This window comes from Tenrec ecaudatus, chromosome 1, assembly GCF_050624435.1.
Source record: "Tenrec ecaudatus isolate mTenEca1 chromosome 1, mTenEca1.hap1, whole genome shotgun sequence".
NCBI classification, from domain to species: domain Eukaryota; kingdom Metazoa; phylum Chordata; class Mammalia; order Afrosoricida; family Tenrecidae; genus Tenrec; species Tenrec ecaudatus.
Genome location: NC_134530.1, coordinates 294141621 through 294169389, shown reverse-complemented (window position 1 = coordinate 294169389; position 27769 = coordinate 294141621). Strand labels below are relative to the sequence as shown.

At 54.5% G+C, this 27769-nt stretch overlaps 1 protein-coding gene and 1 pseudogene across 1 annotated transcript; both read left to right on the top strand.

Moving 5' to 3' along the window:
- Positions 1–13434: 13434 nt before the first annotated feature.
- On the top strand, positions 13435–15802 carry LOC142440856 (bifunctional peptidase and (3S)-lysyl hydroxylase JMJD7-like). Its single transcript, XM_075543058.1, has 6 exons — positions 13435–13526; positions 13611–13718; positions 14021–14037; positions 15178–15351; positions 15497–15622; positions 15714–15802. Exons 1-6 carry the CDS (start codon positions 13435–13437, stop codon positions 15800–15802), a joined length of 606 nt encoding a protein of 201 aa, XP_075399173.1.
- Positions 15803–17018: 1216 nt separating this feature from the next.
- On the top strand, positions 17019–27058 carry LOC142440847 (cytosolic phospholipase A2 beta-like; annotated as a pseudogene).
- The last annotated feature ends 711 nt before the right edge of the window (positions 27059–27769 follow it).

The window sequence follows — 27769 nt, the reverse complement described above, 5'->3', positions numbered from 1 at the left end:
TGCTAAGGAGATTTGGTGATGCTGTGGGTTAATCATCTCACTACTAATCACAAGGCCAGCAGTTCAAACCCACTAGCTGTTCTGAGAGGGAGAAAGATGAGGCTGTCTGACAATGGACAAATTTATGGTGTCAGAAACCCACACAGGAAGTTCTACTATTTCCTCTAGGATTGCTATGCATCTGAATTGACGGGATTCACCAGAAGTAGGTTTTGCTTCTTCGGAGTGTATTTGTACATGTGTGTGTACATGTGCGTGTGCGTGCCTGTGAGTGCGTGTGTCTGCATTGTCGCTTGTGTGGTTTGGAAGCCCAGAGCAGGCAGACCGAGGCTGCATAGGAAGCAGTTGAGAAGAGAGAAGGGTGAGATCCTTCAAGAGGTAGATAGATCCAAACTCATTTCCCAGATCCCTTCTATATTCATTCTGTCTCCCATTCATAACTCTTTCTGGCTGAAATTACTCCGTATTCTCTCCCTGGCTAGCGCCCCACAGCTTTCTACCCAATTTCACCACTAGATCTCTGGACACTACTCTAAATCAGCTTGAGATACTCAATGATTGATGAGCTGCTGAAGGATTGGATCAGCCACCCTTCTTTGTGTCCATGAAAGAACTTTCCAAAACCTCATGTCACAAGCAGGTACCCTTGCTTTTAGAGCATAGGATAATTTGTATGTTTCCACCTTGAGAGGGCCAAGCACCACCATGTACAATTAGTAGATAACCATAAGTGTGTCACTTTTGTGGTCACTACACATCTCCTTTGGAGGACCCATTTGCCCCTCTCCTAGCACCGTGATCCCTGGTGCCATGGCTAGACTGGGATGGGACATCCATGTGCTCAACTAGGCACTGCCAGGTGGAATCAGAGCCACTGCCCCCTCTACAGAGCCTCTGTGAGGACCGGGAGTTTGGAAACACAGCCTAAAGCTGCGGGAGGAGAAATTTAGGAAATTATCACGCATTTATCCTTATGACAACTGTACAAAGCCCACAACCACCCTTCAAATGCCCTGCCACTGAGCAGAGCCAAAAGAAGGAAAAGCCAAAATCCACATATGGGTACAGGAAGACCTCTGGAAGGTGTCCCAGTGGGGCGCCGGTGAAGCGGGAGCGTGGACTTGAGGAGGCTCAAGGGCTCAGGCTGGGAAAGAGCCAGGATGCCTGTAGACAAACCCCTTCAGACCAGACACAACCATAGGAAGTTCAACTCTCTCTCTTTGTCTCTCTGCCTAACCACCAACCTCTTACCCAGTGCAGGAGATTCTTTGAACAGGGTCCACAGGGCCAGATGTGAGAGCTAGCAGCTCCTGTTACTACCCTGGTTTGGGAAACCTCCCACTTTCTGGAAATGCAAATATTTTCTTGGACTTTGATCAAGACCAAGATCAACTCTACCCTCCCCCTTTTCTCACAGAGGCGCTTGGTCAGAATGGCAAATAGCGCTCAACTGCCATGCACTCCGCCTCTTTATTCCTTGTTCCATTCGAACCAACTGCTGCAAAAAATCACAAAACTGCCAGATGGAGGGCAGGGCAGTGCTTTCTGTTCAGGCTTCCCTCTCATTCTTTCTCTGGTCACATCATCATTCCAGGTACAGCAAACTCATTGCAGTCCAGTCAATTCCTTATGTAAGTTTTCCAAGGTTGTACAACATTACTGGAACAGACAGCCCCATTATTTTACCTTGAAGCAGCTGGTGGGTTTCAACTGTCAACCTTTCAGCTAGCAATTCAACATTTACATGACAGTGCCTTCAGAGTGGTGAGTCATAGTCTGCAGACACCGTGGGAAAGAATCATTCTTCTGCCTTATTTTCATAAGGTGGGTTACTAGGTAGGCAGGTGTGAGTCAGTTGTAAGTAGAAATCAACTTGATGGCAACAAACAACAACACCGATGTTATTGTTTTGGGGCTGGGGAACTGAGACCTATGAGGCATGGAGCTAAGTAACAGCTACTTCAGGTTTGTTAGGCACTTCGTCGTTGAGCTCTGTTCTAGATACTGGTTATACAGCTAGAAGGAAGGTGGCATCTCTGTTCCTGGGGTTGAGAGATGCGAGGGGTTGGAAAACTTCCTGTCCTGTTAGTACTGGGTGTAGATTTTGTTTCTGTTGTTAGATGCCATTGAGTCAATTCCAACTCCTAGCCACCCTATGGACAATAGAACGAAACACCACCCAGTCCTGCACCATCCTCTCAATAGTTGTTATGGTTCAGCCCCTTGTTGCAGCCACTGTGTCAATCCACTTACTGAAGGTCTTCCTCATTTTCGCTTATCTCTCTTCACCTAGCAGGATGTCCTTACTCCTCCAGGGACTGATCTCTCTCACTAACAGTATGTCTAAGGTACGTGAGGGGAAGTCTCACCATTCTTGCTTCTAAGGACTATTCTGGCTGTACTTCTAACCCACATTTGTTTGTTCTTTTGGCAGTTCATAGTACTTCCAATATTATTCACCAGCATCCCAATATAAATGCATTGATTCTTCTTTGATCTTCCTTTTCAATGTCCAACTTTCACGTGCATACAAGGCCATTGAATATATAACTCAGATGGCTTTAGTCAGGTACACCTTAAGCTTCAAGGTAACATCCTTGCTCTTAAACACTTTGGAGAACACTTTTGAAAGAGGTCTCTGGCTGCAACGCGTGGCCCCTTTAAGGATGAAGAGGCGGGGCACACAGTTGGAAGCCCATGGCCCCTTTAAGCCTTGGCATATTTGGCAGCAGCTGGAGCCACTATTGAGGACAAGGCAAGAGGCCAGCCAGCACTTCCTGTGGAGGCCAAGGGCTCAGGACCTGAGCAGGCCAAGCTCTGAGCACTGAGTGAGCCAGCCTCAGAGCCGCACCACCTCCATGGGCCAAAATGACCTGATGGGCAAGGCCTAGGGCTTCACAGACCAGGTGTGGTTCCTGCGGCCTCCCCACCCTCTCCCAGACTCCAGCCCACCCCGGCCTTGCCACCATGACCCCTGAGGTGGGTCTGCAGCCCACCTGGTGCCTGCCCAGGCACCAGAACTCCTGCCCTGCCTGGCCCACCCACCTGAGACCTCACTCCAGGCCCCCTGTCCCAACCCTGGTCCTGCTCCAGGCCCCCTCCCTGCCCAACACTTTGTTAGTCTGGTTGGTCATGAGGGATGGAAAGGAGGAGGGATCCTGCCCAGGCCCCTGCACCCCTTCCAACTTGGGATGCTATGGGTTGGTCCAGCCCCCAAGGTGGCTTCCCTCCCACAGGCCCATATACCCAGAACTCCATTGGACCCACTGGGTACGTGAGGCCTCCCCATCAAGGGCTCGGGATATGTGCCCACAGCCTGGAATGGGATCCTAGCTTGCTAGAGCCTCACCCCCCTCCCCTTAAGCCCCAACAATTTAGATCCCTAGAAAGTGTCTGTTTGTGGGGGCCCTTGTGGGGTCACACTCTGGCTGTGAAGGGCTAGGCTATGGCTTTTGGCACTTGTCTTCTCCATTCTGAATCTTTAGACCATTGGTCCTTCCACGGGGAAGTTCTACAGGAGTAGCAGGGAACTCTATTCGGGAGTGAAGTTGGCCAGATTTGAGTAGGGGTGCCCTGGCAGGGATGCCAACTTGGGAGAAGAGCCCATCTCCCCTTTCTCTTTCCCAGCTGCAAAAAAATTTTAAAAAGGAAGAAGTCTCATAGAGCAGATTTACCCAATGCAATACGTCCTTTGGTTTCTTGACTGGGGCTCGCGTGATCATTTATTGTGGATCGCAGCAAGAATATAGCACTGATCACTTCAGTATTTTCTCCATTTATCATGATCATATTGTAGATGACAGGGACATAATTACATATACATATGTCCCTGGGACCCAACTCCTGGGGTGTCCCAAACAACTTGATGAAAAGGAAAATGAGAGAGAGAAGACAAGCACTCTGAGCCTAGGTTGGAAGGACAGTCCTTTGTGAATAGAGAGCTTCAAGGGTATTTGAGTTCCTGGAGGAGGGCAAAGAGTTCCACACTCAACTATTCAACAAATCATTGGCAGTTGGAACCCACACAGGGGCACCATGGAGGAAAGGCCTGGAAACCTGATTAAAGCCTATAGTCTTGAAAGTCCTATGGAATCCACACATAAGGCACCATGAGTCAGAATCAACTCTCTCATGCCTGTTTTGGTTTGGGTAGAGGAGCTATTAGAAGCAGTGGGGTATAATGTTGAATCCAAGAAGAGGAAGGATTTGGTCACCATTAAAGTGACTTCTGACCCAATTAATAACAATCATACGGACTTTTGTGGGAGAAAGATGAGGATTTCTACGGCTGTAAATATTTAGTGTCAGAAACCCACATAGACAGTTCTACTCTGCCCTATACAGTCGCTGATTTGGTGTCAACTGGATGGCACTAAGATATCAACTATCTGCTGAAAGGTTGCCATGTGGAAGAGCTTGTGCCAAGTCCGTTATGGTTATGCCTATGATCTTTGTGGGAGACAAAGGTCCTGCTTAAGATTAATGTCTCTGGTGTCAAATCGCTCCATTGTCCAGTCTTGGCTCTATGTCCTTCTAGCTCTATAACCTCGGAAAAATCATTGAACCCCCTTTGTTCTGCTGTGTGTACAAGGGAAGTGAAAAATAGTTCTTAGGTTGTGTGTTCGAGGTTGAGATTGAATGATAGAAAGACCTTGTTGTTGTTAGTCGCCAGCAAAGCAAATTTGATTCCTTGTGACCTTATGCCGGATAGGACAAATTACTGCTAGATCCTATGCAATCTTCCTGCCCATTGGCAGGTTTGAGGTCATTGTTGCGGTTATTGTGCCAGTCTGTGTCATGAAGTGTTTCCCCAGATCCACTATTTTACCAAACATGATGTTCTCGTCTCGCAATTGGTCTTTCCTAACGACATGTCCAAAATCAGCATGACAAAATTTTGCCATTCTATCTTCTAGGAACATTCTTCGTAGAATGTCCTGGTTCGATTTCCTCCAGGACTGATTTGCTCATTCTTTTGGCCACCCACAGTATACTCAATACATGGTCTTTGCCATCACGGTCATTTGAATGCCTCAATCCTTCTTAGAATCCTGGTCCTCACTGTTGTAGAAACTCCATTTCTCACAGCTTGCTTCAGATCTGCTGAAGTGGAATCTGAGTTTTTGTAGGCCCCAAGGACATGGCATTTGTGTGCCTGCTAGAAGCACTGAGGAACAACGTCTGGCCCTTAGTAAGTGCTTATAATTGTTCATTGCGATCAGTGTTATTATTTATCATCCCATGTAAACTTTCCAGCACACGCACAGGTCAGGAAACCAAGATTCTGAGCCTGTCAGTGCCTTCACTGAGGCTACCCCTCAGGAGAGGGGAGGGGCTGCATGCAAATCGAATACATGATCAAACCAGTTGGCCTGGGTGGAGGGACTTTCAATGCTAAAATAGGGGAACGGGTTGTTGGGTGTGTGGGAGGAAAGGCATCTAAAGAAAATCAGCAGAGTGCTCCGAGGCTCTGGAGTTCTGACTACAAAGACACATAACCCAGGCCTATATATCTTTGGGGGATGTGCAAGACCAGTAATTACAGGTAAAGACATACATCACAGGAAGGGGTTGCACTATAGGGTATACAGCAATGAGAGGGGGACAATATAGGGATATACACAATAGGAAGAGGAGGGATTGGGGGCACACATGTGACAAGGGCAGATCCTAGATTCAGGATGGCAGCCTAACTTTGAATGTCACTGAGCTGGTTTGACTTGTTTTCTGGGTCTCCATAGAAACCATTATCAGTAGGGTGTAAACTCTTCCTATGGGAACCAAGCTAATGGTCACAAGCATTTAGGGAGAACTAGCCCATTGTCCTTAACAGCAGGGAGGGGGGGACCTCTACCTGCCCTCGGAGCAGACAGTTGTCTGGCCAATGACTGCCTTCAGGGAGGATGTCTCCAAGCATCTGACCTCCCACCATATGCTGGCAAATAGGCTCTAGTGTTTGACATGTCTTTGGGGAGACAAATCTGGGGAGAATTCTCTTTATAATTCCACATACATGATGTAAGGTATCGGTCCATTTGCCTTCATTCCTTTGCATGTGGCGACTCAGTGGTCATAGCACTGTGTATTGAATAAGTGGGTCTTCCCCCATTCACATAATTGTCAAATCATAAGTTACCATAGGTGTACGGGTGTATTTCTTGATTCTCATTTCTACTCCTTGGACTGCCCTCTTAGGAATACCACACTCTTTTGATGATTGTGGCTTTGTTAGATCTCTCGGGAGATAGAGTTGTACCTCATTAGAAAGAATTCACGCCGGAGCCTGGTTCGTGATCCAAGTGAGTTTGATGAGAGGTAGAAGAAGTTTCAGGTTTTACACAGCACCCATAGGACTCCTCCCGACCATGCAGCCTGGCTGAAGCTGCTCAGCGTCACGCAAAGATCTCTCCTTCCCTGCGACTCTCTGCTCTCTGTTAGATCTCGATCTCTCTCTCTCTCTCTCTCTCTCTCACTATCTCTCTCCCTTCTCCCCCTCCCCCTCCCCCACCCCTCCCTTTTCATGGATTCCAGGGGGAGGCGTGGTGGACGACCCCAGATGGACCCCATTGGCTGAACTGAATTCACCTGGCTCAGGTGGGCCGATCCAGGTTTAGCACCCACCCAATCCCACTGGTGGGAAACCTGAGCCTCTGAGCATGTGCAGTGTGCCGCTCTTTGTTCCCTTGCCTGGCTCTCTGGGCATGGCTTAAGGGACATCCCATCCCTGTGCTAGTCTGCCTAACAATGTTACAGTACATTTTTAAATTGGAAAGGATGAAACTTCCTATTTTTAAAAATTTATTTTTTATTTTATTTTGAAACCTCCTATTTTGTTCTTCTTTTTTTCAAGATCATTTTTACTATTTGAGGCCCTTTGCAATCATGTGAATTTGAGAATTGACTTTCCGTTCCCCTAAAAGGAACATAAAAGCTGTTGGAATTTTTATAGGGATTGCAGATCACTTTGGTCATATTGTCATCTTAACAATATTAAGCTTTCTAATTTGTTTATGTCTTCTTTAAATTCCCTCAGAAGTATTTTTAGTATTTGTCTCCCTCATTAAATTATTCTTCAGTCCCATCTACATGTAACCTCCATTCTGGGAAATGGGCAATGCGACGGTGGGTGAGGGGAGACGCGGGGCAGTGTAAGATAAGATAAAATAATAATTTATAAACTATTAAGGGTTCATGGGGGAAGGGGAGGGGGAGCGGAGAGGGAGGGGAGGGGAAAAAAAGGAAAAAGCTGATTCCAGGAACCCAAGTGGAAGACGAATTTTGAGAATGATGAGGACAACGAATGTATAAGGGTGCTTTACTCAATTGATGTATGTATGGATTCTGATAAGAGTTGTATGAGCCCCAATAAAACGATTTATTAAAAAAATATTCCTCAGTCCTTTAGTTGTGTAGATGGTATTAGAAATGGAATTGTTCTCTTTCTTTCCTTTTCCGATTGTTTGCTGCTGGTGTATGGAAGCACAACATATTTTTAAAGAATCTTTTTATTAGGGACTCATACAACTCCCATCACAATCCATATACACATCAATTATGTAAAGCACATCCGTACATTCATTGCCCTCATCGTTCTCAAAACATTTGCTCTCCACCTAAGCCCCTAGCATCAGGTCCTCATTTTTTCACTCCCTCCCTGTTCCCCCCTCCCTCATGAACCCTTGATAATTTATAAATTATTATCTTGCCATATCTTTCCCTGTCCGATATCTCCCTTCACCCACCCCTCTGTTGTCCGTCCCCCAGAGAGGAGGTCACATCTAGATCCTTGTAATTGGTTCCCCGTTTCCAACCCATCCTCCCTCTACCCTCCCAGCATCACCACTCACACCACTGGTCCTGAAGGGATCATCTGCCCTTGATTCCCTGTGTTTCCAGTTCCCATCTGTACCAGTGTACATCCTCTGGTCTAGGCAGACTTGCAAGGTAGAATTGGGATCATGATAGTGGGGGAGGAGGAAGCATTTAGGAACTTAAGGAAAGTTGTATTTTTCATCATTGCTACATCGCACCCTGACTGGCTTGTCTCCTCCCCGAGACCCTTCTGTAAGGGGGTGTTGTCCAGTGGCCCACAAATGGACTTTGGGTCTCCACTCTGCACTCCACCCCTCATTCACTATGATATAATTTTTTGTTCTGATGATGCCTGATACCTGATCCCTTCAACACCTCGTGATCGCACAGGCTGGTGTGCTTTGTCCATGTGGGCTTTTTTTGCTTCTGAGCTAGATGGCTGCTTGTTTACCTTCAAACCTTTAAGACCCCGACTCTATAGCCGGGCACCATCAGCTTTCTTCACGACATTTGCTTATGCACCCATTTGTCTTCAGCGATCAAATCAGGGAGGTGAGCACACAATGATATGAATTTTTGTTCTTTGATGCCTGATAAGTGATGGCTTCGGCACCTCGTGATCACACAGGCTGGTGTGCTTCTTCCATGTGGGCTTTGTTGCTTCTGAGTTAGATGGCCGCTCGTTTACCTTCAAGCCTTTAAGACCTCAGATGCTATTATCTTTTGATAGCCGGGCACCATCAGATTTCTTCACCACAATTGCTTATTCACCAGCTTTGTCTTCAGCAGTTGTATCAGGAAGGTGAGCCTCATAGAGTGTCAATTTAAAAGAAGAAAGTATTCTTGCATTGAGGGAGTACTTGAGTGGAGGCCCAAAGTCCTTCTGCTACCTTAATACTAAACCTATAAATATATGCACATAGATCTGTAAGGTCTCTCTCTCTGGGACTAGATTTCAGCCTTGGTCCTTGGCTCCGCGCGAGAAAGATTTTATGCTGAAGCTGGGCTCGTGATCCAAGTGAATTTAATGAAAGTTCAAAGAAGCATCAGGTTTTACGCGGCACCCATAGGATTCCTTTGACCATGCGGCCTGGCAGAGACTGCTCCGGGACACGCAAGGATCTCTCCCCTCCCACGGAGATGACCAGACCCTCTCCCTCTCGGTTCCTGCCTTCTTAAGGGTTCCTGGGGGAGGCGTGGTGAACGATCCCAGGTCGATCCCATTGGCTGAATTGTAGTAACCTGGCCCAGGTGGGCTGCTCCAGGTGTAATGCCCATCTCCACCCACTGGCGGGAAAATCCAGCTTTGTCCTTTGCTGGTTCTCCTGGGCATGCGTAAATGGACTTCCCAATTAACTAGGCTAAGCTACCTAACAGATCTATTTCCCCATCCTCATATATAAACATATTTGCCTATGTACATGTCTTTGTCTAGAACTCTATAAATGCCCTTTGCCTCCCAGCTCTTTCCTCTATTTCCTTTTTTGACTTTCCTCCTTTCCCACTATCATGCTCAGTCCCCACCAGAGTTTCAGCAATTCCTCTTGGTTACATTGCCCTTGATCATGCCCTACCAAGCCTCCCACACCCTCCTCACCACCGATTTGGGTCACTTGTTCCTTTGTCCCTGGGTTTGTTAACACGTCTACCTTTCCCCCCACTTCCCCCTCTCCCATGTCCCCTCGGAACTGTTGGTTCCATTGTTTTCTCCTCCAGATTGTTCATCCAGCCTATCTTATTTAGACAGACCTGAGGAGGTAATAACATGCACAAAAACAAGACAGAGCAAAACCAAGAAACAATATACAGCAAAACAACAACAAACCAATGACAAAAACCAAAACAAAACACAATAAGAAAAAAAAGCTTGTAGTTAGTTCAAGGATTGTTTGTTGGCCTTTAGGAGTGTTTTCCAGTCCAGTCTGTTGGGGCACCATGCTGGCTCCAATGTCCACCTTCAGCATTCCCTGAGGACCTCGCCACTCCAATCCCTTGCTGTTGCACCCCTTTAGTGTTTTGCCTCAGTGTGGCAGGATCATATTGGGTGCAATTCCCACACTGTGTCTCCATTGTTGTCCCCTGTAGGGCTATGAGTCAGTGAGGGGCGCCATGTCTCCTAGTTTGGCTGGCCATGTGGTCCTCTCTGTGAACTGGCTGTTCTAATTGGAAATATCGTCCCCATGGCCTGGTGGTCCAGGATGTGCTCCACTCTCCTCGTTCCCCTTCCTCTGCTCCCGTGTGCTCTGATCAGATATGTCCCTCTCCCGGAGCTTCAGATTCAATGCCGCCCTTTGAAATAAATTCTTCTGGGGGGAGGGGCAGGTGTCGATTTAGTAGTTGGGATTGGGACCGGCCCCTCAAACCTCTCCACTGGTTCCCTACTGCATGCTGGCATGCTGCATTCACATCTTGGAGCATTGGGTTGAAGTCTGGTCCCTCTTTCCCAGTGGAGATAAAAACAATACCCGCTCCCCTTGGGTGGGATAATGAGGCTGAAATTCTTTAAGGGAGCAGACAGCGTCTATTTTCTCCTGAGGAGTGGCCGATGGGTTTGAACCACTGACCTTGCTGTTAGCAGCTACCGGCGTTCCTTACAGTTAGCCGTAGGCACACTAAATGAAGAGACAGTAGGTTAGAAGATAAATGTGGGGAAATCAGTTAAGTGGAATGAGGGGCTCCGGGATGGAGGTTCAATAGGGTGAGTAGAGCGGGCCTCAATGAGGAGGTGGCTATTGGGCACAGACTCAAGGGCGGGGATGGAGGGAGTGTGCAGACACATGCGGGGGCAGTTCACGGAAGGCAAACACCCTGAGTCGGAGAGAGGTTGGTGCGCTCGGGAGAGGGAAGCGTTTTTCCCATGTGTATTTTGGTTGGTTAAATTCCTAGCAGTGGAATTATGGGGTCAAAGGAATTGTCTAGATCTCCTTTGAAATTCTCTCGTTTCACAGCCCTGGGATAGAAGAGTGACCGTACCCCAAAAGAAATCTATTCAAATGCAAGAAAATCAAAATGGAAGAAGAGTAGAAAACATAAAGGGGCTAAAAATAGCAGTTACCACCTCTGTTAAGAATTTCTGTGAGAATCTCAGGGGTTTACCGAGTCATCTTCCGCGGTGCCTGTTACAGTGGGCTGGCACAGCTTGGCCACGTGTCACCCCTCCGCGTTCCTGTATCTACTAGGCAGGATCCTTCTTGCCTCTTTGCCAGTGACTTTCAAGTACCAATCAGCTCTTCCCTTTCCACCTTCCCAGGTCCCCTGGGACCTTCCTATTCAGCTCCAATTTCTGATCTAGCTAAAGACATCCCCACTTTCCCACTGACCGTGAGACTAATCGGATGACTTCACCGGAGGCGCGCGACCTTGTGGTTCAGGGGGAGGGCAGTGGCCTTGAAGCACAGGGGGGACCTTCCGCTCTACCCAAGAGAAAGAATGGAGGGAGCTGCAGGGCCAGGGAGCAGGGAAGGTGTGTGGTAAGGGGCCGGCTCCAGGCAGGGGCTCATCAGAGGAGAAGAATGGGTTGGGACCCGTTACCAAGGCCAGGCAGACTTTATTCTCCAAGTGGTAAGTCATCAAAGGAGGTTTTCTCAGAGTGACAACATGAGACTGCCTTTCAAGAAGATGTCTGGAGCTGGGGTGATAAATGCTTTTGGAAGGAGGGGCGTTAAGCCAGGGGAACCAGTTAGTTCACTGTGGCAGGAGATATTGTAAGCCTTTCATCCAGTCATTAAGCCAGTGTGTACTGGGGATCATGGGCGTGCTGGGCACTGTGCTCCATCCTGGGAAGGTGTAACCCACACCCCCACCCTCATGGAGATAACATTCTAGCCAAGGACAGAGACAGCTATCCAGTGGAAATCAATTGAGTAGATAGTATATTAACCTGTTTGCAAACCTGTCACTGGAGTCGTAGGACTGCCCCGTATTGTGTCTGAGGAAACAGATTGGCCACCACGTCTCTCCCCCGAGGGGCACCTGGTGGACTGAGATCAACCCCCTCCTGGTTAGCAGCCACGTGCTTAAGCACCGTGCCACCACCAGGGCCCATAGATAGTGTGCTTGACGGTGCAGGTGGTCAAGTGGACATGCACGCAGGAAGGGAATGAGGAGTTTTTCAGAGCCCCGGGGTGGTGTCCATGGTTAAGCATTTGTCTTACTAATGGGAAGGTCGGTGCACTTTGCCTACTCCTAAAGGACCCCCAACGAAATGCAATCCTTTTCAGAAAAGTCAGGGCCACAAACTGTGGAACAAAGGTCCACTCTGACATCCCGGGTCACCAGGAACCAGAATCGACTCGAGGGCAACTGTTGTTTGTTTACTAGAAATGGTTGTGGGCTGGGGCCAGGAGTGGGTGGGCGGTGGGTGGTGTGGTTCACAAGTTCCTAAAGAAGAAGGATAGCCAGCTGGGGGAAGGAAGGCTCTTGGGGTGACTTGTGAGTGGAGGGGCCCCATGAAGGTGAGGGCGAGGGAGGTTGGGAGTGTTTGTAGGTAGACTCCGTGAGACGAGGAGCCAGCCAGGAGCACAACAGGGAGTCAGTGATGTTTATGAAGGGCAGCAAGAGAAAGCCACCCAGGCAGCACACAGCACGGTACCATCATGGAAGACCCAGGGCGTTCAGGTTATAGGCATGTCTCCCCGATGAGGCTGTCAGCATCTTGAAAGGACCCATTCACACTGGCCAAGCCAAGTGCTGAGCACATTCCAAAATATTCAGTGAATATTCGCAGTTGGAAGGCATTCTTCCTTCATCTTGCTGCCCCCAGCCACGGGGAGCTCCCTGCGTGGTGCCTGAGGCTGCTTTTCTATACTTCGCTAGAGGTCCGCCACTGCAGCTAGGGAAGCTAACCAAGGGTCTGGCCCCAGGGAGGACTGGGGTTTGGGCCAAGCAGGAGTCCCGCTGTGTTAGCCCCAGTTGACCAGAGAAACAAATTCATAGACACTTATATGTGTTTTAAAAGAGAACTTTATATCAAAGAAAAATTGTACATTAAGAAAACATCCCAGCCCAGTCCAGATCAAGTCCTTAAGTCTGATATTAGCCCACATGTCCGATACCAGTCTATAAATCCCTCTTCCTACTCACGAAACACAAGCAATGATGCTGATGCAGGAAGATCACAGGCCAGTGGGTGGAAAGCCTTGTGGACCCAGTGGTGGTGGAGGCATCCCAGCGCTAGCAGGGGTCTCTAAGTGAGCCCTGCGGCTCCAGGGCTCTAGTGTAGCTCTGTGTGTCTTGTCAGCAGGAATGTCTCACAGGAAGGGAGCTATTGATTTCCGTGGGCACCTCCAAATGAGGTCATCAAGGTGCAACCTGAATGACAGCTTAGACTCCACCCCTCCACAAGTTGACACCAGAGAATGTTGCTCACCTGCTCTTGGGCTGTGTGGCCCCTCCTGGAGTAGGCGTGCGGCAGCCTCCTCCTTGAAAATCCCCTTCTATTTCTGGTGGTCCAGAGTCTCTTGGTTCCTCCCCAGTGAGCACTGCCCAGTGATACCCTGTGGCCTGCCCAGAGAGGGCATCTCATCCGTAAGTGGCTGGGTGCTGTTTATGTCAACATCTACCTCCCACCCCACTTAAGAGCTTGGCGTGCCTCCAACCGTGCCCTACCTGGATGAGGCCCCGATGCCACTGCACTTCTACCGGGACTGGGTCTGCCCCAGCAGGCCCTGCATCGTGCGCAATGCCCTGCAGAAGTGGTCACTCCCCTATCTGAGGTGGGTGCAGCCCTGGGCTGGGCTAGGGTGATGGGCGAGCTGTCTTGTGGCATGTGGGCATGCTCTTAGAGTCCCTTCCCCTAGGGCCACGGTGGGCGCCACGGAGGTGAGCGTAGCGGTGACCCCAGATGGCTATGCTGATTCCGTGCGCGGAGACCACTTCGTGATGCCAGCCGAGCGCCTGCTGCCCCTGTGAGGTGTGTTGGACGTCTGGAGGGCAGGGCCCGGCACACCCACCACCCCATGGCAAGGGTCAGGCCCTGCCGCCCTGGAAGCCTTGACTGTTGACCGACTGCAAAGGATTAGTGCTCTAACTTTTGCCTGTGGGGGGCTGGGCCCACTCCCCAAGCCCTCCAAACCATGGCCTCTTCGCCACTTTTCCCTGGGATGCCCCTCGCTCGCACGCAGCACCCCTGGCCACATCCTGTTGGGTGTTATCCCAGACCCAACCTGCAGGGGACAACCGCTCCTAACTCTCCTCCTCTGTCCTGCAGGGAAGATGCCAGAGGCGGTGAACTTCTGGCTGGGGGAGGCGGCCGCAGTGACGTCCTGTAGGTGTCTCTGGGATGCAGGGACAGGGAGGAGCCAGTATGGGGCCAAGGGTGGGAGGCTGGCCTGGAGGGTCGGTCTACAATTCTGCGAACAGAGGAGGAGCGGCGTTGCAGCGTGGTGGGTGGGATGACTTTGGTTTGGGGGCGCACTAGACATCTCTCAGAGGGCACATTGGCCCCGGAGGTGAACTTGGGAGAACCCTATGCGTGGATATTTACCTCTTTGGAGAGATGACCCGCATGGGGCGTGTGGTGAATGCCAAGTCCCTGGTGGCTGGGATCTGGAATGCCCTCCACCCCAGCCCCCCCTGGGCATCTCCTGGAGTCTGGTTTGACTATGTCGTTGAGAATACACAGAGCAAAAGCACACACCAAGCTTCTACGCTGACAGTTCAGTGACATTGATTCAGTCCCTCTAGTTGGTTCAAACGTTCTCACCCTCCCTTCCCGAGTTCTTCTCCCTGAGGGAAATGAGCGGGCTTCAGAAACTGTGTAGAAAATAATGGGATTCCGCCTCCCCCCTTATAAATTCATTGTCCTCCAGGATCCTGGCTGTTCTTTGAAGAGGCTGTTTTCAGTCTGAGCCCGGATGGAGTTTAAAAGAACACCATGCTCATGGCAGAGGGATGGAGATCCTTTACTGCCTAAGTTGAACTAGTACTGGGCGTAAAGGAGACATCAGGGGACACTTTGGATGGAAGGTTGAAATCTTTATTCGCAGGACTTTCTCGTTTTTACACCCCTGGCTGTCTTGAGGCGCAAGGCTCTGGGTGGGCAGGTTCTGCCTCTCATGTGCCCTGCTCCGCCAAATCTGCCCAGGACCTTCTTTGTGTTGGCAGTGCACAAGGACCACTACGAAAACCTCTACTGAGTCCTCTCTGGAGAGAAACATTTCCTGTTACACCCGCCCAGCGACCGACCCTTCATCCCCTATGGTAGGGCTGGGACCTGCCTTACGCATGGGCCCCAAACCAGAGGAAGGGTAGCGAGGATTCCCTGCCTGTGTCCCTGGGGCCAGGCAGGCAACAGGAGAGGCTGGGAGGAGGTGTGAGGGACTGGGAGCACTCTTTGCTGAGCTCCCCCTTTTTCTCTGGCATCAGAGCCGTACAACCCAGCAACCTACCGACTCACTGAGGCGGGCACCTTTGAGGTGGTGGATGAAGAGGCCATGGAGAAGGTGTCCATCTTGGCCCTGGGCCTCAGGGAGGGGCGAGCTCATCCATCTCCGAGGAGCAAGGGGGCCCCAAAGTCCTGGGAAGGTGGCCCCTTCCTCCGTAAGGTCCCACCTTCTGGGGCTGGCTTCCCAGGGCGGATGGAGGGGGACCTTTGGCCCTTACCGTTGGCAAGGCCAAAGGCCGAGTTCCCCGGTCCTGCTCCGTCCCCAGGTGCCCTGGCTTCCACTGGATCCCTTGACACCAGATCTGTCCCAGTACCCACAGTACCGTGGGGCCCAGGCCCTCCGCTGCACCATGCAGGCCGGCGAGATGCTCTACCTGCCGGCCATGTGGGTCCACCACGTGCAGCAGTCCCAGGGCTGCATTGCTGGTGAGGAGCTGCTGGCCTCGGCCAGCGGGTGGGCTGGGGAGGCTCTGGGTCAGAGCTGGGCCACCCACTCCTGTGCTTGCTCTCCCCACAGTGAACTTCTGGTACGACATGGAGTATGACCTCAAGTATAGTTACTTCCAACTGCTCGACACCCTCACCAAGGCCTCAGACCTGGACTAGTGGAGCCCCCAGGGAACGTGCCCCCCCACAGCTCAGGGGGCACTCTGGCTCCTCCTCAGATGGGCCCCCACAGAGACACCCTGCAATCTGTCTGACCCAGAACCCCGTTTGGGTTGGGACCGACCCTGGAGACTATCGTGGGTGATAGGAGGAGGACCAGGAAGTGCCAGGCAGGTGTCTAGGTCAGGGTTCCCAGAAAGCTGCCACGCAGGTGAAGCAGCCCCGTGGGTGGAGGCCAGCTGCGGCGTCCTCCCTCCTCTGTAAAGCTGTGAAGTGGATATAATGATGGTCCCTACCTTTCTGGCTGCCCTGGGGCCTGGAGAGGGTTTCTGTAAGGGCCCGCTCGCTCGCTCGAAGGACATGCTCAATAAAGCCGGGGAGGCTCCATGTGGTACCTGCCCCTTGTGGCTTTCTGTGTCTCCAGGAGGGCGGGGAGGGTTCAGATGGAAACGTCAGAGAGAGGAGCTAGCTCCCTGTCTGTCCAGGGACCACAGCTTGTACTCCGGTCTGGCCGGCAGGCCAACCCTGTTTTAACTCTCTGCCAGGGCTCGTTGACTGGGACTCTGGTTTGCTTCGCGATGGGGTTGGTGGCCTGGGGACGAGCCTGTGTCTCCTAACCAGCACAGGGACCAGGGGACAGAACCTGCCCCACCCCCACCCCTGGGCTGCTCCTCTGCAGAAGGAACTGGCTTTCTCATGCTGCCCCCACAAAAGGGGAGATGAGCCCCCTTCCCCTGGGTGCCCACCTGGAGCTCCAGTCCTGGCCATCTCTGGGGACCCAGGTGGCCCAATCCCTGGCTTTGAAGAGCTGTTTTTAGTAACAGCCACTCCCCTGCTGTGATGATAGGCTCCGGATACACCCCTCCTCCGGGTCTGCTTCAATGGAGACTGGGCATTCCTGTCCTACTGGTACCTGGATGTTGCTACAAGCCTTGTTGGTGGGGACTCTGCCCTTGCCCTACCTCTGGCGGCTGCCCAGACCTGTGGCCCCTCCAAGCCATGCCTTCCTGTCCTGCTCACACGGGTGATTGGTGAGCTGTCCTGGAAGCAGGACCCGGCTGGGCAGGCCCAGGTGGTGTCTGCTGGGGGCAGTGGGTTTTCCAGGAACCCAGCAGGGGTGGGGGACCTTGAGCCCATGGGAGGGTGTCAGTAGCCCCAGTATAGGCTGAGGTGCCTCATTTCTTGGGCAGGGTGTGGGGCTTTGGCGGAGCGGAAGATGCAGGTGGGAGGGGCTAGGGAGGCCAGTTGGGACATACTTGGATTTTGGCTTAAAACCCCACAGTCCTCGGCCCAGTGGCTACTGCTGCCTTTGCTTGCCCCGCCTGGGACCCCCAGCCTCATGGCTCTGGTAAGATTGGCGTGGCACTGGAGCCCACTCTGACCCTTGCTCCCCACCTGAGTCCTGACTAATGCTTTCTCTGGAGGGCTGTGGCCGCGGTGGTCTTCAGGTGTAGGGGGTGTGTTTGCCAGCTTTGGGTAGGGGCATGGCTGGGCTGCGGATCCACAGAGCTTCTAGGCAAGGAGAGGCTCCTGGCTGCTCCCCTGCTCCCTCTGAGTCAGTTGCCTGGGCTGTCGGGGCCTGAGACTGATGAGATGGGTGACTTTCCCGGGTTCTTCCTCTGCCAGGAACCCCTGGGCGCATGCAGCTGGGACTTCCAACGGCAGCTGGGAGGCCAGTGAAAGGGTGTGCTGACACACGCTCCCTGGACCCAGCGCACCTGGCAGGGCTTCAGCCCAGAGCCCGGGGTGGTTTGGGATGGAGTCCTGGGGTCCTTTGTTTCTCTGCCCTCAGAGAACCTGGAGGGCGCAGGGCTTGGCGCCCATGGGCTGCCTGGCCTGGTAACCTCCCACCTGCCCCAGCACAGAGGTGGCTTCCAGAACTGCCCCCTGACCAGGGGTGGGATGCACAGGGAGGAGCGAGTGAGCAAGCAGGAGCTTAGTCCTAGCAGGCCGCTCCCTCCATGCCCTTCTGTATGCCCACCCAGAGCTTTGTAAGCGAGGGCATGGGCTGGGGCAGACAGGTGGCAAGATGGGAGCCTGCTGGTTCCAGGAGAGGGAAGCGGAGAGCACAGCGATCCTGCCTCTGGGTCTCCGGCCAGTTGCTGGGTCACCTCTCCATGCCTCCGCCTCCTCGTGAGGCAGCGTAGTAGTCGGCTGAGTTAATGTATGGATAGCCCTTGGGACAGACCTGTCATGGGCATTGTGTAAGTTCCTATGGACGTGCCCTGTCTCTTCTAGACTCGGGGTTCTGGGTGGCCTTGGCCCTGTTGGTGCAAGGTGAGCCCTCACAGGTGCCCCAACCTCCCTTCCATCGCCTGCGGCCTTTGGTCATGTCATCCCACAGCAAGCTTGTCCCCTCCCTGCTGCTCTGCAGCCCAAGTTGCCCGGGACCTGCCTGCTCACCATTCGTGTGCTGCAGGCCCACAGCCTGCCTGCCAGGGACGTGGGTGAGTTGACCGAGAGAGGAGAAGGGAACTGAGGTTGCAATTGGAGCAGGGCAGGGACGGTGGGAGGTGGCAGGAGGGCTGGGCCTGTGAGGTCCTGGGAGGAGGGCCTGCAAAGAGTGACGGGCAAGGGCTGGTGATGGAGGGTGGGGCTTGGTGCGTCCCCAGGGTTCCCTCTGGTGGTGAACTCTGCGTGGCTTGGGGGAGAATTGGCCCTCATTTCTTCTCCTCCAAGTGACCCACCCTGACTTCTATGTGACCCTGTGGCTGCCCACGGCCTGCAACCACCGGCTCCAGACGCGCACGGTCAACAACTGCAGAAACCCTGTCTGGAACCAGAGCTTCCACTTCCGGGTGCACAGCCAGATCAAGGTGGGCCTGCCTCAGCCCAGCCCTGCGTACCCCCAGCGCCACCCCCACCCCACCCCCACCCCATGGCCCTGTCCCGCTGCTCCCCTTCCAGAACATGGTGGAGCTGAAAGTCTTTGACCAGGACCTGCTGACCAGCGACGACCCCATGCTGTCAGTGCTGTTTGACGTGGGCACTCTGCTGCCTGGGGAGTTCCGGCGCCAAAGCTTCTTGCTTAGCCCACAGGCAAGACTCCACATGAGCGGCCACCCTCGGTACCACCAACGGGATGCTGCTTAAATGGCCCTCTTCAAAGAACTTGTTTACAGACCATGAGGTCAGGTTTCCCTGGTGCCCGAGGCCCTTGTCAACCAGGACCTGCTTCCCGAGAAGCGGCCCCCTCCTCGGGGCTACATTATGGACAGCAGCCCTCCCCGCATTGGCACCCCTGGCTGGCATCTGGGTTGGAATCTGCACATACCCACACTGACACACACACTCACACTCACATTCCAACTCACACGCAGCCTCACACACATACACAGGTACACTCACACGCAAGCATACGCACTCAACCACTGTCACACTCACACATGCACAGCCATGTGGATACACATGCACACACACTCACATGTGCACACAACCACTCACCTGCATGCCCACATACATGCACATGTCTTACCTTTATAACTTGCTTTTTCAGGGTGGGGAGCGGTTTGACGTTGAATTCCGCCTGCGGAGTGTGTGAGTTGGGGGTTGCGGGGGTCAGGGGAGTTGGGGGTTGCGAGGTAGGGGGAGGGACTCTGGGTCAAATCTGTCCCTTCTGGAAGGAGAGAGCCTCGTGCGCTCAGGGCTGGTGTCCTTCCCCGGGGACCCTCTGTGGTTGGAAGGACTGCCTAGGCTTCCTTGGGGGCAAGAACCTGACCCCCGCTCATGGCTTTTCCCAGGTCAGACTGTGCGGAGCAGCTCACCAGCAACGGTGTCCTAGTGGTGAGTCAGATCATTGTAGTGATTGATTCAGGATCATAGTAGTGATTCGGGATCATAGTGGTAATTTGGGATGGTAATGGTGACTTAGGATCATGGTACTAATTCGGGATCATAGTAGTGATTTGGGATCATAGTAGTGCTTTGGGGTCATAGTAGTGCTTTGTGATCATAGTAGTGCTTTGTGATCATAGTAGTGATTTGGGATCATAGTAGTGCTTTGTGATCATAGTAGTGCTTTGGGATCATAGTAGTGCTTTGTGATCATAGTAGTGCTTTGTGATCATAGTAGTGCTTTGTGATCATAGTAGTGCTTTGGGATCATAGTAGTGCTTTATGATCATAGTAGTGCTTTGTGGTCATAGTAGTGCTTTGTGATCATAGTAGTGACTTGGGATCACAGTAGTGATTTGGGATCATAGTAGTGCTTTGGGATTGTAGTGGTGAGTGACACACCCTCCCTCAGGCCATCTGCTCACCTGCCCTCCTGGCTGCAAGTCTGTCTGGAACAGGAAAGAGCAAAGTGGGAGGGGCTATGATTTCCAGAGGACATGGGACTGAGGAGCAGTAACCACGGGCTGCAGGGGAAAGGGTAGTGGTGAGGTATCCTTGCGTGGGAGGGGCGGCATATGAATCTTCTCTTCCCAACACAGGCCCGTGAGCTTTCCCGCTTGCATGTGCGGCTGAAGGAGGCCGGGGACCAGAAGGGTGAGTCTCCCAGGTCACCAGGACAGCCCTGGCCCTCAGCCTATGTCTTCCCCCTTCCTCAGCTGCCCATCCTGGAAGAAGCTGCCAGCCACCTTTAGCCTCCGAAGGCTAGGGGCTGGGGGTGAAACTGCCCGGGCTTACCAAGACCTGGTCTTTTCCCATGACCCTGCTCCGAGGGGGCTGGGCTGGGGGTAACTCCTCCCAGCCTCTGCCAGCCACAGGGGCGGGAGACACCTCACGGGCAGGGAACCCCCTCCCACCCCTACCTCGGTTCCTTTCTCCAGAGTCAAAGGGAAAAGTTCAGCTTGTTGTCCCCGGGTCCTACGAGGGATCTCAGGAGGTCACCGTAGGCAGCGACTCCTTCTGTTTCCACTTCCCCACCTGCTGGGAGCAGGAGCTGAGTATCCACCTGCAGGTAGGGTGCCCCCCCACTGACCCCCTGGAATTCAGGCCCACAGGGCTGGGTGGTACCCCTGCTCTGAGACTCGGGTAAGTGTACAGTTTTGGTCCCCTTGCAGAACGCCCCCCAGGAGCAACTGAAGGTGCCACTCAGGGCCTTGCCATCAGACCAGCTCGTGAGGCTGGTCTTCCCTACGTCCCAGGTACTCTTCACTCAGAGGAAGAGACCCTTGATGTGGGGGTGGGACAGGGCCTCAGGCCAGTGCACGGGTGGGGGCAGGGGGTGACTCCTTCTCTCCCTTTTCTTTTGGGCCAAGCCCCTGGGCTGGGCTGTGGGGGTGCATCCCTGTGGAGATGACTGGGGCATCCCAGGGCCGAAGTTGGGGTGGAGGTGCCAGCCTTTCTGAGTGGTATTTTGCTGGTTTGCAGGAGCCTCTGATGAAGGTGGAGCTGAGAAAAGAAGACAGGTGAGAGGCTGGGCTGGGGGAGAGCAGGCGGGGGAGGGAGGGCGCTACGTGCAGCTGGGTGGCCTGGAGGACCGGAAGCAAGCGGGTGGCTACAGCAGGGAGCTCCCAGTCTTGGGAAGGTGCTCAGAGCAGAAAGGGTCCTTCCTCAGCCTTGTAGTCTGTGTGTGGCCTCACTGGGTGGGAGAGAGGTGGGGGCTGAGGAGAGCAACACGCCTGGTTTGAGGAGCACAAAGACCAGAAGGAAGCAACCTTTTGGGTGGAAGCAACGTGGGTGGGCCTTCAAGAACTTTTGCTGGCCCTCGGTGTCTAGGAGCATAAGCAGCCCCAACTTAAAGGCCTTTGTTCCTTCTCAGCCCCCGTGCCCCCTCCCCAGTGTAGCCCTGGTCCAGCGTTGCAGGGGAGGGAGAAGCTGAGACTCAGGGCCACCTTTGGCCACAGGGACACCCTCATCTGCCGGCTGGCCTTGCTGTCATGCCTGGCGTGTTGGTGTGGCTCTGGGCCCACCATCCCCCCCTCACTCTCCAAGCTTCAGCACACAGGCTGAAGGGAGAGAAGAGATGGACGTGGATCTTGCAGGGAGATGGGCCCAGTGTCCTCTTTTCTGACGAGGATGAGCACTGCCTCACTGTCCGTCCATCCCCCCACCCCACCCCCAGACCAGGGGAGCTGGCCGTGCGCCTGGGCTTCGAGCTGTGTGCTGAGGAGCAGGCCTTCCTGAGCAGGAGGAAGCAGGTGGTGGCCAAGGCCCTGCAGCAGGCCCTGCAGCTGGAGGGAGACCTGCAGGAGGACGAGGTCTGTCAGGCTGGGCAGGAGTGTGGGGGTCTCAGGCCGAGTGTTGAGCTGAGTGGGCCTCCACACTTCCATTGCCCGACCAGGGTTGGTTGTAAGGTGGACTTGTGTTTGCCTCTCGTCTGCCCATCTACCCCCCTTGTACTTCCCGGAGCTTTCTTGATGTTATCTTGGGCCCAATGCGGCTGAGCAGTGTCAGAACCACGGGCCCCACCAGGGGTAGCTACCCTTCTCTGTGCGTTGGCCCTTGGCCTGGAGCTGATTTTAAGACTGGGCCTCTCAGACAACTCGGTGGACATCTGGCCAGGCCTCTCTTCTGGTTGGGCTGGCTCCTAAGGAAATGAGCTCCTTGCAAGGGGAGAGGGACGCTGATTTGGGGTTTTGAGGTGAGCCTGTGTCTTTTAAGAAGTGACCGCCGTACTCCCCAGGCTGGGGATGGGGAGATAAGGCCTGTGGCCTGTACGCTCCCTGGAGTTTTCAAAACCCGAAAGGACCCACCCTGCTGAAGGAGGTTATCCTGACATGACTCTCCTCAGCTGCTCTGACTCAGACCCGCTCCATGGGTCCCCACCAGACTCTGACCTATGCTAACTTGGTGGTGGGGCCAGGGGCAGGGGACTGAGTGGCCACTTGACTTGCTGTGTTCTCCTCCTGTGGTTTTTACTGCCCGGCGCACCCTGACCTCCCCTCCACCAACTGGAAGTCCCCGCAGGGCCTCCCTTGAACCCAGCTGTACTCTGCCCTTCCAGGTCCCAGTGGTGGCAATCATGGCTACTGGTGGAGGGGTCCGGGCAATGACTTCCCTGTATGGGCAGCTGACCGGCCTCAGGGAGCTGGGCCTCTTGGACTGCGTCTTCTACATCACAGGGGCCTCGGGCTCCACTTGGTGAGCAGGCTGAGTGTGGGATCTGGGGGTGAGTGGGTAGAGGCAGGGGTGCCTGTGGTAAGTCTTCTCCAGTGCCCCCTTGGCCTCCCTGACTAGATTGGAAGGTCTGCGAGGAGGCAGGTGGCAGGTGCGATATGCCCAAGGTGCCCCATGGGCTTCGGCTGTCTCCATGGAGCTGGAAGGCACCTGCGGGCTGCTGCCCTGGGAGAGAAGGTCCGAAGGGGTGTGAGGTCTCGGGGGACTCTTAGAGGAACCTGTCTGCCCCCGACCTCTGGCTTTGCCTAGGATGTTAGAAAACCTCTACAAGGATCCAGATTGGTCGCAGAAGGACCTGGGGGGCACCACCATACTGCTGAAGACGCAGGTGACCAAGAACAAGCTGGGCGTGTTGGCTCCCAGCCAGCTGCAATGGTACTACCAGGAGCTGGAGGAGCGCGCTCGCCTGGGACACCCGGCCTGCTTCACCAACCTCTGGGCCCTCATCAATGAGGCCATGCGACATGATGGGGTACAGAAGGGCGGCCCACGGGGACGGGCCTGGACCTGGAGGCAGCCCTGCTGGGTAGCAGGGCGAGGGGAGATCTCCAGAGACCAGGCAGCAATGGGTTTACACGGAGGTATCTCCCTACAGCCTGATGTCCACAAGCTCTCGGAGCAGCGACAGGCTCTGAGGCACGGCCAGAAACCTCTCCCCATGTACTATGCCCTCAACACTAAAGGGCACGGCCTGTCCACCTTTGAATTTAGAGGCAGGTCGAGGCAGCTGGTTGAGGCCCCGGGCGGCCAGGGGTCGGGGAAGGGGTTGTTGGGATGGTGTGGGGAGGCAGTTTTTCATGCCCTTCTCCTTACACGCTGGTCCGGGACCCGAGTGAATCCAGACACCCATGACCCCAGAATCACTTGGACTGGAGGGGAGTCGCCCCGTCCTTTGTGGCTGCCCTGCATGGGTTCGGGTGGGCAGGAGGGTGGTGGCCAACAGCGGTCCCTTCCCACCGCAGAGTGGTGTGATTTCTCCCCCTACGAGCTCGGTTTCTCCAAGTAAGGTGCCTTCATCCCCTCCGAGCTCTTCGGCTCCGAGTTCTTCATGGGGCGGCTGATGAAGAGGATGCCTGAGTCCCGCATCTGCTTCCTGGAAGGTGAGGGGGTCTTGGAGAGAGAATGGGGGAGGGGAGGATGTTTCTGGGGGAGCCCCATCACTGAGGCGGGCAGCAGGGAAGGGTCAGGCTGTGACAGGAATGGGGGCTCTCGTCCCCTTGTGTCTGCGCTCCCAGGTATCTGGACCAACCTATATGCAGCCAGCCTCCAAGACAGCTTATACTGGTCCTCGGAGCCCAGTCCATTCTGGGATCGCTGGGCTCAGACCCTGACCAGCTTGGGTAGGTGCCCAGGCTCCGGGGCTGGTGCTGGGGGTGGGCATGTGACTCCCAGCTCTGTGTGTGTGTGGTGGTGGGGGCACTGGTCTCAGCTCTTTCCCTCTCCGGGGTCACTGCCCTCAGACTGGGCTAGCACCCACGCCCCACTCCCTGGCTGTGCAGACAAGGAGCAGGTCCCAGTGCTGAAGATGGAAGTGCCACCCAGCCTGGCTGGGAGGATCGGGGAGTTGTTCTCTGGCCTCCTGACGTGGCGCCCGCTTGCCCAGGCCACCCACAACTTTCTGCGTGGTCTCCAGTTCCACAAAGACTATTTCCAGCACCCTCACTTCTCCTCCTGGAAAGGTAGTTTCTCCCACCGGGGCCCAGCCCCCTGATGTCTTCCCAGAGCTGTGGGCCTTGGCTCCAGGCCCCTCACCTCACCCCTTGGCTCCATCCCTTCCATGTGTGGCCCCACGGGATGTTGGAAGTAGAGTTTCCTGCCTTCTCCTTCAACTGGGGCTGGAGGTTGCTTCAGGGCTGGGGCCAGGTGGGTGGGGCCTGGGGGCGGAGTCTTTTTCCAGGAGCAGCCAGTGACTGCCACTGCCCAGGGGAGCAAGCGTGGTGTCCTCAGCACCCGTGCTCAAGGCTGCCCTCCCACCCCGCCCACCTCTCCAGACACCAAACTGGATGGACTCCCTAACCAGCTGACCCCTGGGGAGCCCCGCCTCTGCCTGCTGGACATGGGCTACTTTGTCAACACCAGCTGCCCGCCCCTCCTGCAGCCCACCCGGGACGTGGACCTCATCCTGTCGCTGGACTACAACTTAAATGCTGCCTTTCAGGTGGGGGAGCTGATGAGTGGCACCCGAAGATGCTAGGGCGGCTTCACAGTGTGTGCCTTGCTGGCTTCCTCCCAACCCTACGAGACAGGGACCCACATGCTATGGGCTGAGCTGTCCAGAGAAACAAAAGCAGCAACACTCCTCTGTGTAGAAAGAAAGAGCTTTATATCAAGAAGTCATTTTAGATCAGCAAGGCATCCCAGCCCAGTGTGATTCAAGACCATGCTAGTCAGAACCTTCCTCAGCCTCTGTGTAGCTGCAGGCAGATAATGCCCAGGCTGGCGTGAACACGGCCGAGTCGGAGGCTCTCCAGGCTGGTGGCCCCATGGGGCCGTCCCTGGAGACAGAATCCCAGCGAGGAGGAAGAGGCTCATAGCATCTCCCCTTCCTTCCAAGGAGGGATCACCAGGCTTCCACCTGAGTGACAGGTGGGACTCCACCCCTGCACTTTCACGCAGGTCCAAGTGGACATAATATCTAACCACCACACCATGTCAAAACAACCAAACCAGGAGCCCCACCATGGAGTCCATGCTGACTCACCGGGTCCCCCTTAGTGTGTTTCCAAGATCGAACTGCTTACGGGAGTAAAAATGCCCACGGAGCAGTTTGTCACAGGAAATCAGCCTCTAACAACCAATGGGTCAGTAGGCACAATTGTATGGCGATAAAATAGTAAAGGTCTAGTAAAGTCATAGAGGCTAGGAGAGATAGGGGAGCGAGAGTACAATAAAGGAGTCAGGCACGTTTTATGATAGCATGCTCACCTCAGCTCCTCTTGATGGACCACGTGGAAGTGGGGGAAGAGAGAGCATCTGTATTATCTTGGGGTAGTTACAGGTAGCCTTAAGACATGCATATTCAGTAGTTACATACGCCACAAGGTGGGTGGGATCGACAGTAACGCTGAGCTCACAAGTGAGGAAGCCTAACAGCTGCATTGGGGGAAGCTGAGAGGGGGGCTGGGCGACAGCAGGAAGAGAGAGCCAGAGGATGTCTGCCTCTGTAGGGAGATCAGACCAGCCATGTGCTCACTTGAAGGCAGCATGGCTGTTAAGGGAGAGTCTGTGGCTACCAACGTGGAGGCACAAGTTCAGGAACGTGGTGCTCGGCCCTCTCTCCATGGAGCAGCGGGTGCTTTCCCAGTGCTGACCCTGCAGAACCTCGCCCAGCACATAACTGCTTCACCACCAGCACTCCCTGTGAAAAGAACTGGGGTTTCATTCACGCTCCATCAGGGGGCTTTCTCCGCACTGGGGAGAGGATGTGATGGTGAATCTGGTTGGCTGCACCTGCACCCCGGCTGGTTGCAGGCCGTCGACACCCCAGCGTTTAGTTTCTGTGTTAATTTAGTGAGAGGTGTGTGCCCTTCATGGCTGGCCTCAGCGATGGCTACAGTCCGTTTGGTGGAGCTCTGAGGGGCTGCGGCACGGCTGTCCACTCCGACTGATGCTTGGTCCTATGTGACGTCAGTGTCCAGGACCAAGGGAGCCCAAGGCTAGCCCTCTCCTGCCCTCTGTGCCCCTGCAGCAGCTGCAGCTGGTGGGCCGCATGTGCCAAGAGCAGGGCATCCCGTTCCCGCCCATCTCTCCCAGCCTTGGTGAGGAGCGCCAGCCTCGGGAGTGCCACAAGTTCTCTGACCCCGGCCGGCCTGAGGCCCCAGTCATTCTGCACTTCCCCCTGGTCAACGACTCCTTCCGGGACCACTCAGCCCCTGGTGAGCCAGCTTGCCGCTACCCCCTTCCTGGTGTCCCAGCCTCCCCGACCCAGCAGACCCGCCCTCCACCCCAGCACCCTGCCCCTCCATGCCCACGATGTGCTCTCTGCACAGGGGTCCCTAGGACACCCGAGGAGCCGGAGGCCGGCCTGGTGAACCTGTCTCTGTCTGATTCCCCTACCACTACTCGAAAGTGACCTATAGCCAAGAGGACTTGGACAAGCTTCTGGGCCTGTCCCACTACAACATCTGCAACAACCAGGAGCGGCTGCCGGCTGCCCTGCGCGAGGCTGTGCGGAAGAGGAGGCAGCGCTGACAGCCCGCCCCGAGTGAAGCCATGCCTCAGCCTCAGAGAGCCATCCCCCAGTGTTCTGGGACCTCGGAGGGCCTGGTTGGCCCCAGCAGCACCCTTCCTAGCCTTGGGTATATGCCCTGGTACCCTAGATGGGGCAGGAGCTGCCAGCACCTCACAGAGGGCCATCTGCACTGTGAACTGAAGCTGTGACTATGGGCTTGCCACAGCTCAGCAGCTGCTCTGGTCCTGGGCCCTGGGCCCCTGGAGCATGCCACAGTGGGCCTCTTCTCCAAGCACCGGGAGAGGTGGGGTGCAGAGGTGCTGTGGCAGCCAGGGTGCAAATGGGGTGGGGTTGGGGTTCGGGGTGGCTGGGCCCGGTGTAGAATGCTGGCACTGGGGGGAGGGTCCCAGTCTCCCCCGCCCTGCTGCTCTGAATGCTGTACACAGGGACTCGGGGGCTGCACACATTACAGGACTCGTCCCACCAACGGTCTGAGGATGTCATTGCTGCTACGAATGGGGAGACCTTTGGTACCACCATCAAAGACCAGTTTAGGAAACAAGACAAGGACACATCTCCCTGGCCCCGCAAAGAGTTGCCAGACTCTTGGTGCTGTGCCACCCTTTCCCAGCAGGAAATCCCGTAGGAGGTGTCTGCTTCGGGCACCCCTGCCCCACCCTCACAGCCAGTAGCTGCCCTCTTTGCCGGGTGGGGTTCAGAGCACCTTGAGG